The sequence below is a fragment of the Polypterus senegalus genome, chromosome 15, assembly GCF_016835505.1.
Source record: "Polypterus senegalus isolate Bchr_013 chromosome 15, ASM1683550v1, whole genome shotgun sequence".
Classification (NCBI taxonomy): domain Eukaryota; kingdom Metazoa; phylum Chordata; class Cladistia; order Polypteriformes; family Polypteridae; genus Polypterus; species Polypterus senegalus.
Genome location: NC_053168.1, coordinates 53276403 through 53294527, shown reverse-complemented (window position 1 = coordinate 53294527; position 18125 = coordinate 53276403). Strand labels below are relative to the sequence as shown.

Genomic DNA, 18125 nt, shown 5'->3' with positions numbered 1-18125 from the left:
TTATTTTCTTCTCCTTCATCTATGTACTTAGATGGTTTTGACTCAGCTGTTAGGCTATCCATGGGTGGGTATGATGGGAAAATTAGGAGAATACTGGGTGCCTCATGCAGTAAATAGTTTTTTTTTCCTTTTCAGCTGACCTCATATTGTGGTGTTCCAATTTTTGGTTTCAATAAAAAATAATTTACTAAAAGCTTCACCTAATTTAGTCTTCATCGTATTTTTGTTCATACACCGCAGTCCTAGAATAAATCTAGTCTTCTGTGACTTTCTTTAGCATCTATACAGCCATCTGATATGTGATATCACAAGTTCATTATGTGAATTAAACATAATGATTTATGGTTTTACAGATTAGTGCTGCTGCTTCATAGCTCAAGAGTCATATATTTGAAATCTGGTTTTAAGATTGCATGTGTGGTGTTTATAATCTTACTCATTGTCTGTGTAGGTTTCCTCTGAGTACACCCGTTCCCATAGATGTGAGTGTTAGGTTAATTGGTAACTCAGCATTGTAAGTGCCAGTCCATCACAGGGCCTACGTATTCACATACCCACACCAGGTAAATTGGTAATCGCGAACATTAACTATTTATTAACTAAACCTAGGTCTTTGTGGATGTAGGAAGAAAACCAGAGTACCTGAAGAAAACAGACACTGGGTGAATGTACAAGTTCCATATATACACTGATGGGAGGCGTGATTTAAACCCAAGGATCCACAGTTCACTGCTATGTTTAGATTTTAGTGTATTAGAACTTTTTGATATTTTTAGTGAAATTCACTAACTATATATGGCCTCTATAATGGGTTTCTGTCCAGTCCTACTGAGTAGTTGTTATCATTTGGTTATGTTTTTAATAGTTGCTTCAATGTATTCTGCATATTCCCTGCAGATTTTTTGGTGTGTTCACTGCTGCTGTTATCAATAAGAAAAATAAGTCAGTGTATATACCCCTTAGCCTTCACAGTGTTTTCCTAATTATCACTACTTTTTCACATCTCCATGAGTCTGAGTTTAAATCTCAGTCACGTCACTAACTTTTAAAGTTTGCATGCTCTCTCTGGGTCTAAGTACATTTCTTTGAGTACTTTGATTTTCTTATAACAGCTGAAATTTCACAAGTTAGCCTATTAAGTGTTAGTTTGTCATGTTGTTTAGTTTGTCCTAAACACTTATGTCCAAAGCTACAAGGATAGGTTCCAATGTCCTTCAGCTATATATTGCTGCATTAAGTTGATCAATAGTGAGGGTGATGTGTGACAGGTGTCTGGTCACACTTACAGGTAATCTAACTTAAACATTAACATATCTGACTACGCCACTCAGTTTTATTAAGAGACTGGGAACTCTTGAGATTTACAGAAAATAGCACACAGGGTTCTTTAAATTGGGTAGTGAGTAAACATAGAATAAAAGACACAACAGTAATTTCAAGAAAAGCAACAGTAACTTCTATTACACAAGACAATAATAAGTAAATTAAAAAGATAAATGAACATAAACAAAAACTAACAATATCAGGAACAAAATTCCTTTTTTGGAAAGGAAAGCACACAGTCCACACTCTAAAAGTCCATTAAAAACAAGGATTGGAGGATACAACCTTTAGTGGTGCAGAGTCCAGTTTGCTCATTGTGTTTCCCCAACACTTAATCATTCAACTGTCCACTGATGCACTCTGTTCACCAGACACTAATTTCCCAACAGAAGCTGTGTCAAACTGTTGAATCCCTGTCAGCGTCTCTTCGTCGTTCCTTTTTTTGTCCTCTCTGGGCTCCTTGTGTTGCTGTGATCTAGGCATGCCTCAGTCCTCGTCTGCCAGCTTTGCTTGATCCTTTCATGTGGCTTCCCTCTCTCGCTGGACCCACAACCGGCGTCTCCTTGTGGAGCTGTCTCTTCCTCCCTGGAGGCGTGTTGCTGTCCTTGTGCCTCATGCCGTGCCAGCTAGGCACCCTCGTCTGCCTACGAGCCCCTGTGCTCTGTCTGAGTGTCTTGGCAGCGTTCTCAGTGGACCGTCCCTCTTCTGCCTTCTCCTGCCCAGAAGTTTAAATCTCCTTCAGTCCCTGCCATTATCAGTTCTGGACAATCGGATTAAACAATGGCACATCTAAATTTCCTGCGTTTAACAATTAATGAAAACACAAGTTAACAAAATGTATTGTTACCAACCATTAATGAGTACAGATCTGCTGATTAGAAGACAATATTGTCATACATGTTAATTTCCAAGTCAGGTAAATACAGACATCCTCCAAGGAGGAGCAGTTCTGTTATCACAACTTGGTATTGTTTGTAATCTCAACCAGCCAAAAACTTCAAAGTGGTGACTCCTTTGCAAGACAGCAAATACCTACATCCTGCAGACAGCCTTTTAACTTCTCACCCCCAATCCCAACAATGGGTGCCTAATGGAACCACCCAGTGTACAAAAAAATGTCCCCCTCTGACATCCTGACAGATGTATTTTATTTCCATGTGATATTCTTTATAAAATTTGCCTTACTTATGATAGCTTTCTTTAGGGTTGACTTTTAATTTATTACCAGTATTCTTCTGCAAATGAATTTTGCAATTTATAGTTTTTAATGTTCATGTTTCCCAACTTAAATATTTGCGCCATATGTTTTCAGAATGTCTTCGAATTGCCTTTATATGTAATGTTGGTAATGTATTAATGTAGTACAGTTATCAACATATCAATAAAGTCTTATTTACTGTATTGGAAAATTGTTTTTGTGATTTTAATACATTTTTTATGCCAAGCTGAAGCTAGTAGTGACTGGATTTATATTTGTTACAGATGACAAGATTTTTATGGAAGAAAATTGTCATTAATTTATTATGGCAAATCATGTTGTAAATAATGAGTTTTGTATATTGTGCAATTTCTTGTTCATTTCTGTCTTGTATTTTAATGATATTAATTGTTCAAAATACATACGTACTTAAGTATTCTTTTCATTAACAGGTTGATGACTTCCTTGAAATGCTAATACGTTATGATAAAGAGCATATCCATGAAAACTGTCTAAAAGTAATTAAAGAAGAATATTTAACAAACCCTGAATTTAACCCTGATCGAGTTCGTACAAAATCCTCGGCAGCAGCAGGACTTTGTGCATGGGTTATCAACATTGTTAAATATTATGAGGTAATGAAGTATGGATGGTTGCTTATGCATTTAGCAAAATTACAAATAGATTTGTCTCTAAATGAAACATTATTGGAATTTAACAACCACATAGATTTGTGAAATGAGAGGATTATAAGACGTTTATATGTTGAGGATAAAGAGGTTATTCTTCACAAAAAATGTAAAGATACAAGAGACACTACTATGAACCCATCAAACTTGAACAAATGAAAAGAAGATATTAGCAACATATTCACAGTGGAGGCAAACATTTTGCTTCAGCTTTTATTACAGCTAGAGGCCATGACTTCTTTTTTGTTGGAGATTAGTAATAGTTGTCTTCATAAGCATTTATTCTGACTCTGACAGTATAGGTACTATGCTCAACTCTTTTAAGAATAATGATAACAAAAATATTGTTAGATTTTTTTTCTGTTGTTATTTCAAACACAGTAATGCATACTATATTGTACACACTGTTACTTTTATATTATGTGTGCTCTAAAATAAAATATCAAAATATTGCATTTAGAGGGAGAATTTTCTTCTGAATAGCCCGGACTTGAAGTACGAATAATTTTGTAATTGAAATGTTTAAAATATATATATATTTAAATATTGGTTATATTATTCCAGGTATTCTGTGAAGTGGAACCAAAACGAGTGGCTTTATCAAAAGCAAATGAGGATTTGACTACTGCTACTGTAAAGTTGGAATCAATCAGAAAAAAGTTACTTGTAAGTGTTTGCATGATATATATGGAATTACCATCAGAACTTTTAACAAACTTATTTTGAAGTAGTTTAAAAATATACACATATATAATAATGCATGATGTTGATTTGTATTCAGCCTGTTTTTGTGCTTTATTGAAAGGTGTTTATTGCTTCTCTTAAATGATATGTTGTATCGTAACAATGTTATATGTGATCATGTGTATAGTACTTTGAGGTTTGAAATGGGATATGTGATTTATAAGCATAAATTAATTTGAACTGAAAACAGATTCTTTATTAACTCAGAGTTACAACTGACATCTGCTCCACAAATATATGCAGAATTTCACGAGGAACACATTATTGATCTGAGGACATAGCATTAGTTTTCCCTGCTCTGACCTTTAGTGTATTTAAATGTAAAGAAGCTCTAAAAAGTATATATCATTTGCTATTTGTAATATAATATTATTGATTGGTTTAGAAAAAGCAATCATACCGTGACTATGTTATCAATAAAAAGTCATAGTTCACACTCAGAAGAGCATATTCTCCATTGTTTAGTCAACATAATTACCTTACAGACTGCACAGAATGGCTTGTTGATTATTTATTAGAAAGGGAATCCAGAGGTAGATTGGGGTCACTATAACAAAATAGGGTTAATACCGTAAAAACGTAAGGTCAAAATTTCTTAGTTAGAGAATATTGCTGTCATGATTTGGTTTAATTTTTTAATTTTTTATTTTTTTTATCCTTCTTGTATTACTTAGGTGGACCTTTAAAGAAGCATTAGGTTTTGGAATATGTAGATTTCAATTCTAATTATGGTTTTCATAATTGTAATTTATTTAATTTGGTTGAATTATTTTTTGTCTTTTTTAATGCAATTTTGTTTTAAATTTAGAATTCTGAGTTTTGGCTTGATGATTGTGTGTTTCATTTCCCAGCTATGAAACTTTGCCTGTTTTTTTTTTATTTTCATGTTCCTTTCTAAATTATTTTCTACTTCACTCTTAATGGCTGAACAGTTGCAAGGGAGTTGATAGCCAAAATAAATACTATAATTTGAAAAAAAAACAAAACCAGTGGTCTAATAATAACACTCAGAAATAATGCAAGATGTTTTTGGTTGTTTCCACAAACATGGACAACCAGAAAAAGAATGGCACTGACCTTTATATCTTTGACCCAGTATTTTCAGGCATCGCACACTTACAGTTGATCATACCTAGCAAACCTCATTGCAGCGGTCAACAGAAAGGTCCCAAAATAGTGAGAGAAGTCATTTCATATTTAACATTATTAAGAACATGACCTTGACCTCCAAAACCACAAAAAAGATGTTTAAACTACTTAAAGAATAGCTGCCAAAAATTATAAAACATATTAGACGGAACTTCTGGCATAATTCTATTCCATTCTGTTCCAGCTCTATAATCTACTGTACATATTCACAGAGTACTGGTGTTTTTCTAGGGGTAACTAAGCACAATGTAATCAGCAAAAAGTAGATCTTGTATATACACTGCTTGTACAAGTCAGTTCTCCAAATTGGTTTTTGGTTGCCTTTTTTTTGCTATGTTTAATGTTTTTTCATGAAGATTTTAAAACGTCATTAATGGCATTATTAAAATAAAAAAAGAAGTTAATTAATATTGCCCAGTTTGATTGTAAACATCGTAGTTTGTGAGTATCAAATTTCAAGCACCTTAAACAGTTGCATATTCATTAGCAATGTGAGTGGTGTGAAACACAGATGGCAGAATTTGAAAATTATATACAAATTATATATTTCATAATTACTAGAATATATTTATATGCAAACATATATTTTGTATTTAGCAACCAAACAAAAGATTGCAGCATCTGCCAGTAGTGATGGAGGGACAACTTTAAATGCCACTCTTGCTAAAGAGTTTGTCCTGAACAGAATGACTAATTGCACAGTACAACTAGCCATCCTTGTCAACGTCATTTAAAAGGACTTATCTGTGAATTTATGCTATGCAATGATTTGTATTTAACGTAGTCAACCTTTAATGAGCTTGGCTGTGCCGTTATTCGCACAAGTGCAGTCTATTGTAACTGTAACATTTTGGAAGTCTAAAGAAAATTATCTAGTATTGCTGTTAAAACAATGGATAAATGCATTTTTCCACTTTCTGGCAATTTCAACCAACAAAAAAGTTTTTCTTGGATTGTGTGATGGGTAGAAAGAAAACCACTTTAGCGTAAATGATGCTCTGAAAACTTGCCAGACGCAAAGAAAAGCGAATTGGCATAAAACATATGAGCAAAGGTCAGATATTTGCTGGGTGTATCTAATTGCACATAAAGTTGGTTTTTACAAATCTAATGAAAAAAATTCCAAGAGTTCTTTAATAACATTTCTCACTTGAAGTGTAAAATCCCCATGTAAAGTACAATCTGAACTCCCTCATTCATTGGATTTTCAATGAATAGGCACTCCATGGATGAGCCTACAAAGTTTCTGAAAGCAAGCCGACCATTAAAGCATTGAATATAACATTTGTATGCAAATAACCAGTAGAAAGACCAAACCATATTTACCGGTTTTTAAAATGAATGTTTTATTTTTTCTTTGTGATCCAAAATTGTAAAACATTTTGTCTTTTTAATATCTTATGAATAAAATAAAAAAAAATACAGACTATTGTAAGAATAATAAAGAGGTAGACCGCAATTAATTATTGAGGTGTGCAATTGAATCTATTTGATAAATTTTACTCTGTATTATTATATGCTATATGTACGAGTATTGGCACGACATATAGTAATATCAAAAATGACAATGCACATTCTTTCTAATCATTCTTTCTGCCAGTAATTCAGAACTGTACACAATACATAAGCACTCACTTCAATGTGGTTTTTCAAGGAAGTAGCTTACAATGGTTGATCATAAAAATGTCTTGAAGTGTCGTATTTTTTTCTTGTACGTATTACATTACAGTACTATGGACAACTTTGTGCCACTTGGTATTAGAGGTTTATTGACTTAGAATGGGTTCTTTCTATAATTAGTGATTATAACTTCATGGAACACATATTTATAGCCTATTTTTTTATTATTATATTTTTCCTAGGGCAATGGAGACAATTGCCGTAATAATTTAAATGTGACATATTATTGATTCTTGCCCTTTTCAATGGACAGTAAGGATTAGACAATACACTTATTCCACAATACAACTGACACTGCAATTCAGGCTTCACAATACAATATTCCCACAATATGAAATCTTTATTAAAAAAATGTATTGAATGTTTAGTTATTATTAGGCAATTATAAAATAAAAACAAATTCAAGTCAACATGCAAAGATACAAGTTTGAATGAATGCTTTTAGAATCTTTTTCTTTTGAATTATAATAAACTAATCTCAAATATTGTAATGAACACCAAGATGTAAAGACTGAGGCACACACTTAATGACAGTTAAGTTTGTTCATTTTTTAACACTGAACGATTGTACTCTGAGAAATACCACCTATCCACTGTTATGACCATGGGAAATGCCTCATAAAACAGCAGACATAACCAGGTAACTGATCATGGATATTCTTGCACTGTGCCTTTGTTGTGTTACATGTAAACTAGTTTTCCACTGTCTTTCTCTGAAATCCACTGAAGACCACTTATTTTCTGTAAGAGTTCCTATTTATCCAATGTGCCAAGTGTCTCTTGAATCTTCCCGTTTTTGTAAGGTGTATCATGAATAATCCTAGTTTTTATGGAATGCAGAGCTTATCGTACCTTTGTGATTGATCACTGTCAATTACAGTATGTGTCCAGTCACACCCATCTTCAAGGTATTCTACTGACTACCATAATACTAACATAAAAAAAATATTTGCACTGCTGTAACATGATACTTGTTACAGGCATGGTCGCTTCAGTTTTCCAGTGCAAAAATAATTCTGACCAAAGGAATGTGGCCAAAACACAATGTGTTTTAGTTAGTAAGTCCAGGATAACTAACATGATTTTACAAATATAGTTATTGAGTTGCTGCAAAAAACATGTTAGATAACATTATATAGTCATTAAACAACAAAGAGGTACAACATTTATAAAATTGCTTTATGTGATACCAGTGTTCATTTGTTGGAGCATGGAAAAAAGTTTTTTTTTTGTCTTTCCCTCTATTTAGAGTTTAGATACTAATTTACAAAGACTCACAACACAATTTGAAGAAGCAACTGCTGAAAAAGTGCATTGCCAGGAAGAAGTGACAAGAACCAACAAGACAATAAAACTGGCTAATCGTCTGGTAAAAGGTCTTGAGGTAAGTCCTATCCATTCAAACAGCATTTACTGCTTTTCAGTTAAGTTTGTAGATTTTGTGAAAATTGCTTTAACTCTGACACAAAACAGGTTATGTTTATTATGTAGTTTTCCACTTCTACTTAAACATTTTATATTTTTGCTTCTAATGAAATTATAAAATTTAGGTAAGTACGATGTCACTACATGAAAATGAAATTTATGCAAAGAAAGTTTAAGATCAGATCATGCTATTCATTCTAGTCATTTGGTTAACATGTAGTATTTTTGTCTACTTGTATCACCTTATTTTTATACGAAAGTTAGATGTAAGGTTTTATAATAACATGTTTGAGTTCCATAGTCCAACAGTTCTGTTTTAAAGAACATTTTCTTACTAATTTTAAAAGATTGTTCCATTAATCTTATTCTTGTCTTTATATTGTGTTTTATTTTGTGTTAAATATTTTTATTTTTAAATAAAATTTTCATTTTATATAGCATGATTAACATTGTTACATTTTTTCAAAAGATTTACAGCACAAACTTAACCCATGTGTTGTGAGTGCACAGGAGAACAGGTAGTAAAACTGGGCAGCAGTCTCTTCCAGGAAGATTTCATACAATTAGGCACCTCGAGGCTTCTTCCTCAGACACAGAATATGCTCTTCTTTAGCCATGACTGCACCGCCATAAGTAATAACCATGTCAAATTTTCTGATTGCAAAAATGTGATTGATCAGATCAGAAACAGCAATAAAACTGCATGCTTTATGTGACAATTCTAAGTTGTCTTCTTTGAAAGTAAACCTAGACTCCAAAGACAAAAAAATAGTAACCTAAGAAAAATTAATAATACAGGGCACTACTTAACACATGTTTTGATATTTCTTCTGTATTTACTATGAGTAATTTATTTGCCTGTGAACCTATACTGTATATTTTACAGATTAGAATATCCTAGGTTGGATATGGAAAAAGAATTAGATAAATCTGAAAATATCAGTAGTGCTGAAACCTAGAAACTAGAATATAAGGACTGTTGGAATAGACTCTTTGACATCTACACCTGATATATAACAAAGAAACTGTGACATTGGTAGTGGGGTGAGGTGAAATGAGGAAATGTACAGAATCAAAGAAAATGAATTCTTATTAATTAACTTATTTTTAATTTAATTAAAGCTAACTGTAATTTTCTTTTTCCTGTATTATTTCACATTGTCTGCAGATACAATTAGTCAGGGGGTTATGCAGGAGGTGTTATTGTGGTGGAGTGGTTAAAAAGCTAACTCACAGTTCCAGGAGACTGGATCCCAACCTAGGCCTGATCATTTGTCATTGTGGGGTTTGCTTGGGTTTTACTGCTTGTGCTCTGATTTCTCTTTCCATAAATATTTGTGTAGGCTTAACTTACTATTATTAATTGTCCCTTTATCAGTGTTGGTGTGTGGGCAGGTGTGGGAGCTCAATGCTGTAGATTCTCACACTGAGCCAGGTTGATTTCTGCCTTCCATGGGATGCTGTCTGGACAGGCAATGGCCGCTGTGACCATGAACTAGATTAAATTGGTTCAATAATAGACTTGTGGGTAGCTGGTGGTGTTAGGAAAATACTGGCGTGGTCCTGAAATGTTTCCTTAATTCACAGAAATAGATGTTGCAGTGGTAGTACAAAGTTAAGACTGGGTAGTAGATACGAGAGGAAGATTAGAAAAATCAGCTAAGTTGCTTTATTATAATTTATGACTTTCGTACAATAAAAGAATTTTTGTGAGTAGTTTTAATGGAGACAAATTTTTTAATGGATGCATTTTCAGTATTTAAACTTCTAAATGCCTTGCATATACGTTATATTACATAGGGTGTACAAAATATGTGTTGAGCTTTTAAAGGAGCGATTGATGCTAAATTTTCTCTTTATACAAAGTCTTTAAGTGTGTTAGTGGTGTGTTTGTGTGTTCCTTTTCTAAACAATTGTTTACAAAAGCCCAAATTAATAATCTTTGTACTTAAAATATTAAAATAAACGTTAAATAAAAATGTATGTATGCTGTTTACAAAAGATAGTACCGTAATACTTAATTCAAGGTATTTTTATTGCATTTATAACATTTCACTGTACTAACTCAGTAGCAGTATTTGTTTTCAACAATGTGAAAAACCAGCTGACTGGATTTGAACTTCTTTACTTTTTATTCTTAACCTTTTTACAAAAGATTACACCTCTTGAAGTATTTGCATTTAATGGCTAAAATTTCTATTATTTGTTTCCATCACTGTAAAGATTTGAAAACATAAAGAATTGCAATTTATTTTAATAATTTTTATTGTGTTACATTATATAGTGTATTGGTTACTGAAAATGGTATTAAATTGTAATACCTTTCTTAATATCGTATTGAAGTTTGAAATTTGATATTGTGACAACCCTACAGTGAATGAAAAACCACTGTATTTTTGCTGTGCCTGAACTATGTAGCATCAGTATGGAATAAGAAGTTTCACATTCTAAAAGTTTATGTATTGTTGCTGGAGACTTCAACAAAGCAGATTTTAAGGATATCTACTCTAAATATCATCAAAATGCCTTCTACCTCACAAGGGCCATCAAGACTGGGTCACTGTTATACCTGGATTAAAGACACTTACCACCTATTATCCCACCATCATTTTAAGATATTAAAGCCTTTTGGTGTTCTTAATTCCAATTTACAAGCAGATAATGAAGTGGGAAGAGCTACTAACAAAAGTTATTCAGTGCTGGGCCAAAGAGGTGGAGGGAAAAAAACTGCTAAATTGTTTTATTTCTGCAGAATGGAACCTGTTTATTGATTCTTCATAAAATCAGGATGAGTATGCAACCATTGCAACTGGATTTGTCAAAAAATGTGTGGATAGCTGTGTTGTCTATGAAAACAATCCATGCATTTATTAATAAGGGATCTCAGACCACCAGTGATGTCTGCAATTTACTGAAGGTTTACAGCAAAGTAATTCAGGGTGGAGGTATGGAAAGATTAAAAATGCAGGTATGAATCCAGGAAAGCAATTAAAGTTGGTAAACATTAGCATAGGAATAAGCAGGAAGTAATGCAGGAAAATGTGTCATATCTTACAGAAGTTTATGGATTACAAAGTAAAGCCTAATTTAGTTGCATTTGCTTTTATTTCAGATGAACTTAGTCATTAAAATAAAATAGTGCCTACAATGTGAACCCCTGCAGCAACACATTTTCTTTCTTGTCTGTTTCATTCAAAGGTATAACAAAGATTTTTAAATCAGCATGCATATGGCATCTGATCAAGACATTTAAGACATTTTAAACTCCTGGGGAAAACATTTAGCTTGCATTTTCACAACCTTTTTCAGTGACTCATTGACAGACTCTATGGCCCCTATTTGCTTAAAAACAGATAGTAAGGAATGCCCACCAATTCCAAGGGCTACATTGTTAAAATTGGTCTGTAAGAGTGCCAACCTGGACAGAAGCCACAGCTTTTTTCAACTTAATGCTGCTTCCCAATTTCAGAAGAAAGGTTAGAGAGACAGGATTTTAATCTCAGAGTGTCAAAAGTAAAGACACAATGATAATGAGTGGTGACCAAATTTCATTTAATGGTGTTCCAGGATAGTGGGTTAGAAGAGGAGCAATCCAACTCTAAGTTGGATAGAGAGTGAATGCCCAATGATGCCCAACTAAATTGTGTAATAACACTTTTGCTACTTATCATGTAATAAAGTAGAGTGCTTGATAGTGAGTCTTTTTGCATTACACAGTAAACAGTAGAAAAGGGATTCTGACTTACAACAATTATTTGGCCTAACAGAATGAGGAGAAATTCATAAAAGGAGGACCAAGAAGAGAAGAAATTCTTTGTGAACTTTGTGATAGAGACAAATATGTATTGCACAGATGCTGAAACATCAATACCAAATATTTAAATGACTGGGATTACTGTTATCAAATGTTTAAGGGAGAGAAGGGTAGATTTGGGCAAATTTATTTTTCAGCCACACAGGGCTTTATAGGAATTAAAAAGGTCATTAATTTGAGAAAGATCTGAAAGGGTGTTGCCTAGAAAAAAGCAAGACATCTTCAGCATATTGATAGATTTTTTGGGTGACTTTGTGGATGATGATGAAAATCATCCATTCCAGTTTACAGATGAAGATGGAAAAGTGCTCCAAAGAGAGATTAAAAAAGTAAAAGTGCCCTAAATGGGATAGAGCCAGCCCTGCCTGGTGCCTATGTAAATACAGAAAGGTTGAGAGATGTCCATGTTTGTGAATATAATGCCTGGCTCTTGATTATAACAATATATAGCTCTCCCAAACGCACCTGCACAAGCAGTCCAGACAAGCTGATGGATGCTACTGGCACACAATCACAAATCATTGTGACAGAGTGGTAACTCTGAGTCTGAGGACCTGTGCTGGTGTTTGGAAGGTTGCCAGTTCAAATCCCATTACTACCAGAAGAGATTCTACTCTGTTTCGTCCTTTGAGTGAGGCCCTTATTCTGAAAATTGTTCTAGGAGTGCTGTACAATGACTGCCCTTGTTCTCTGATCTTCAAAGGTCATGTGAAAAGACAATTTCCCCTTGCGGATTAGTACAGTGTAGCAAAAAAGAAAAACAAACAAATTTCTACACATATTTGGGTGTCTATGACAGCATTATATGTAATGGGTTGTAATCCTGTCATAATTAGTTTGTCTCTGAAATCAGTTTATCAGAACATTTCACATTGCCTAATGAGTGCTTCTGTGTGTTGTTCCCTTACACTGACACAGCGTGACCAAGAAATGAAAATGACAGACAATTAGAAAGTGTGCCATGCCAAAGAAGAGTGTTAACAACAATCAAGAAGGGGGTGTGTTCCAAGTCTGACAGTCAAAAAATGTACACGATGCAGTGAGCTACATGCAAAATAAGTATTAGTGGTAAGATGACAGCAATTCAGTATACTGACATGTCTCATTTTCACTGACACTGGTACAAAGAATTCCTATTATATGTGAATGCACTTTCTAGGTAATTTGCAGACTTAAATCACGTTCTAGGTCTTTCAGAAACTAATATGCAAAATGTTGGGTTACCTCTCGCCTGTCTGCTGACCATAAAGCAGGCCCGCATCTAGGAAATTCTGGGCCCCAGGCAGCTGACAGTGTTCGGGCCCCTTTCGTGTTTCAAATATGTGCATATATTTTAAAACGCCACTTAAAGGGTGGGCCCCTATCTAGCGCGGGCCCCTGACAAGTGTCATGGTTGTCCGTCCCCCCCCCCCAGGTACGGGCCTGCATAAAGAATGAATTTTCTTTAGACAGCAGCAGAATGGTCACTAATAGTGTTGAGTGAAGCAATTTTCACAAAATTGAATTTGCAGTGCAACACAGTGTTTAGTGTCACAGAAAAATTAACAAAATAAATTGTGTTAACCTTTATGTAAATTGATGCCATTTACACAAGAAAAATAGTGTTTAGTTCATGTCTGGGAGAGGATTCATGCATTCTTTTAAATAAAGACCTCTAGTGGAACAAAACGTCACTATAAACGTGTATATCCTGAACTAGTAAAAGGTGGTTGCTATGTAATAGTTGGGTGGGGGGTTTGGAGAAAATTCAGTAATGGGCACAATGATGCATTTTACTGTGTGTTTGTGGAGAAAATATGCAGCATGTCACATTGTTTTAAAAAACATACTGTACTCCTCCTTGGTGATTTGAATGAGAGAGGCATAAGTGAACTAATTTTACTGGTGTGGTGTGGATTATATGCTTTACTGCAGAAAATAACATGAGTAAACATGGAAATATAAATGAAGGTTTAGGAAGCAGTACTACTTGTTCACCAGCCAAAAAAAAAAACCTTGAATGCCCCAAACAGCTCCATAGTGAATTTTGCATTTTGCACTTGTGGAACCCGTGTAACCAATTTTAGTGTCATTTTCGCAAAACTGTATAAGAATTGAAGCTTACCTGTTTCACGCATCGCCAGTCACTAATGTAAGCATTTTTTTATTTATGTGACGTTAACAGTTTTATTTAGGAAGAAGTTCAAGTAAATGTAGAGGATATCTTATTTATTCATTAAACAAACTGAATTGAGGTGTTAGTTTTGTTCTTACTAATTGTGAAAAACAACTGTGACCAAGTTTTGTTCAGTCCTCTTCATTAGTGTTTTTTATAAATATTTGATCTCCAAAATAAATAAACAAATATTGATGTCATTACCAGGTTAATATTTATGTTGTGTTTTATATGTAAGCCTAACTTTAGTGTTCTTTTCATGAAAATGTGCTCACTTAGCTTACTGACATCTAGAACTGTGGAACTAGTAATAAAAGATTTAGAAACACTGCATTGGAGTGTTCTAGACACCAGCCATTGCCCACTTGTTTCTCGGTCTGTACCTAAAACCTTGAGTTCTAAGCTGACTGAGCCTGAATGATACAGTTAAATTTAAAATCCAAGCCTGAAACTGGTTACTGTTGTTGTCTCACTCAGAATGTAGACACAAATGTACACACAGAGATGGTTCTCAAAGACATGGTCTTTCAATGCATTGTTTGGTTGTTAAGTAGCCATGCTAATAATAACATGCCAAGTTTGTCAGTATTCAAACTTAGAATAGGCGAATGAAAATAGTCTTTCTTAACAAACTGATCCTAAATGGAATTGTATAATAAATACTGAAGCAGAATCGTCAAGTGGCAAAAAAATACCTGATTAGTGGGAATTGGAAAGGGGCAAAAACTTGAGTCATAGTAGTAGCCCACTCTACTAATTCCTGCCATTGCAGTTAATACCCATCAGAAAAAGGTCCAGTTCATATGGCCAAAAGACTTTGCTGCATTTAATGAGAGAAGGGCAATTGGATACAATTGAGCTGAAGCTGCATCAATAACATGAAGAGTGTGGTGGATGTTATATGCCATGTTGCATTTGTGAAGGAAACTAAACTGATCTAGATTTAATTAATTTGTAGATGATCATAACTCTTTTGCCAGCAACCTTTCATCTGAGTTATTCAAAGAAATTGCACAGTACAATGGAAGTCTGCATCAATAAAGAATTTATTCATTTGACTAGGTTTGTTGGCAAGATGCCCTGATTTGAGAATTCCAAATTTCTGGAGTCAAAGTGCTAATAATTTGCTGGTCTTTTCACACAATACATAATATCGCGTTCAAGTACTGTGGGAATCAAACTCTGCACCTTGAAGGAATAAACCGTTTACATCCAATTTAAATAATCAAAGTATGCCATCAGCATTTCAGAACAGGTTATCCATCTGAAGCTAAGCAGGTTTGGGCCTGAGCGGTACCAGTATGGAAGATCAACAAGGAAAAGCTTGTGGGTTGTTGCTGGAAGATGTGTTGGTGAGGTTAGTAGGTGGTGTTTGCCCTGTGGTCTGTGTGTGGATCCCAATGCCCCAGTGCATTGTGCTGTAAAAATGGTGCCAATCCTTCAGATGAGATGTAAAACAGTGGTCCTGACTCTCTCTGGTCATTAAAGATCCCTGGGCAGCCTTTAAAAGTGTAGGATGTTTTCTGATGTCCTAGCTAAATTCACCATGATGCCCTTGTTCATTCTGGATCCCTAATCATCCCTGTCTCTAATTGGTCAACTATTCTCACCCCTTCACCACCTAATAGCTACTGTGCAGTGAGCATATTGGTGAAAAACGTCTGTTGTGGCATCATCTAGAAAACAGTGCAGTTCTCTCCAGCAACTATTGTCAATGCCAAAACCAAGTGTTTTAAAGTGTGGGTGTTGTTACAGTAGAATGAACATGCTGAACTTTCTGTACCTTGCTGAGAAACAAACAGCTAAAAATAGTGGTTATTTCCAAATTGAGCCAAATCCTTACATAAAAAGAATGCAGTATCTTTTTTTTTTCTACTGAAAGTAATCAAGGATACTCAGTCTCTTAACATTTAAACTGAGAACCCAGATATTCCCGAAGGTTACAGTTAAGTTAGCAATAGGAAAGACAGAAAAATAAAAGTGTTCCAGGACTGAAAGAAAAAAGTAGAATAACAGTTGAAAGCAAACCTTAGTCATGCCACCTCACTGTTTCTGGTCAGTATAAAAACAAGAAACACTCACAGGTCTTCCACATGAAAAATCCAACCAATCAACAGACTGTAACAAAACCTCTTCTCCCTCCATCCATCCCACTTAGCCATTGTGCAACCCACATAAAAATAACATATTAAAACATTGTATAATTGTGGCACTCCCAGTTCCAATACAACCATGTCATTAAGTAGAGCTGCAACATGAGAAATAAAATTGAAAACGGTAAAAGGATGGAAACAGTGCAGCATAATAAATACACAGTGCAAAATAAAAATAACCATCAATGGATGAATCACTGATGTGGCATAATAACTTTGTAGCACCTGACTCCTGGAAGTGCAGGGACCACCCTTTGCACTTCCAAAGAGACAAAAGCACTGTCACAAACCTTAGTAAGATACAGAAGTTGAAATGTAAAATCATGAGTAACCTGGAAACCTAGAAGGAGGCTAGGGCTGCTGCCAACAATGGTATGTCAGAATGATGACTATATAAACTTATGTCTGAGTGGAAAATACCAGCATTATCAAGACTGGAACTAGAGAGCAACAATAGTGTCAGAACATCAGCTTGGGTTTGGTTGCAGAAAATAAACCTTTTTCATTGCAAGAGGTCTTGCCTTTGTAGCTTGTTGGAGTAACTGTGAAAAACAGAAGAATTCACTGGTCCTCACAACAACTTCCAATAACCGGAGAGAACACAAATTTGGAAATATAGTGGTCCATAGTTTTTTAAAGAATAATATTGGGTTATCTTTCTTTGTGCTTTCTTTGATGCTTGTTATGCACACATTATTTCTGTGAGTTCTGTCCTCTAACTCCATTAATTTGGAAATTAGAGATGGAAATTTTTGTCATGGCAGCTCAGACTCCTTTGTGATCATTTTCTGGTCTTCTTTGACACTATTTATATCACAATGAAGGACACCAAACTGTCCTTTAAAACTGTAAGGAGTCTCTTATATCAACTGTCAGGACAACCACAACCCCCTTTATATTTTTGCCAGAAGGCCATCATGCTAGTTTTACTGAAGTTTTCACCCAAGGAGGCCTCGGTGTGGAGAGAACTTTCTTTACCTGACCGGAAACTACATAGTGAGATTATTTTGGCAGTAATCACTGATGTCTTTAAGGAAATTTGAGAATAACAACATTTTTCTATTGAGCCAAGAGACAAAATATGAAAAAATGGGAAAGGTTTACAGGTCCAAATATAATATACATTTTTTTTAAGTGAAATCTTATTGTTATCCAAATTAAATAATGTAAGTGTAAAATAGTAGACTTCTAAAACATATAAAGATAAATGATTTTGTCTATATGGCATTGACCTGGATGTGCTGCTGCTTAGAATAATAAATCAGACCGTTTATATTTAATCATTAACTTATTCCAAAAGCTGAACAGCTGTTAAAAATTAAAAACAGTTCACCCCAGACAGAGCAGTATTACTGGCAATCTATAACACATTAGGATAAAATTATAGTGATTTTTAACTGTCTAAAATGTATTATATTACATGTTCGGGCTCTTAAACCCTTGTTAACCAATGTCACAAATGATTTATTGTGTTGTGATCCCATAGTAACATTACTGAAGATCTAAATGGATACTAAATTGATGGCAAGTGAAATTTTACTTAAACTTTCAAAGCAGTTTCAGGGAATGTTGGTGGGTGGGGGTTGTGTTATACATTATTGTTTATTATCCACAAGCCAGAGATTATCGGGGAGGGCAACAATTAATCAAATTCACCTTGTATATAAATAGATTTTCTGTCAGGCATCTGTCATTCCACATGGCAATAACACATTGAATGTGAGAATAACAAAGAACCAGAAGTTAGTGCATTTATTTAAATACATTTAATGTAATGTATAGTATTTTTATTTAT

At 34.4% G+C, this 18125-nt stretch overlaps 1 protein-coding gene across 2 annotated transcripts in view; it reads left to right on the top strand.

Moving 5' to 3' along the window:
• Window positions 1-18125, top strand: part of LOC120515473 (dynein heavy chain 11, axonemal) — a 331373-nt gene that overhangs the window by 231682 nt on the left and 81566 nt on the right. For both annotated transcript variants that reach the window (XM_039736528.1, XM_039736527.1), the window contains 3 exons: window positions 2974-3156; window positions 3775-3876; window positions 8033-8167. In XM_039736528.1, coding sequence (XP_039592462.1) covers window positions 2974-3156; window positions 3775-3876; window positions 8033-8167 — 420 coding nt within the window. The remainder of the gene's footprint in view (window positions 1-2973; window positions 3157-3774; window positions 3877-8032; window positions 8168-18125) is intronic.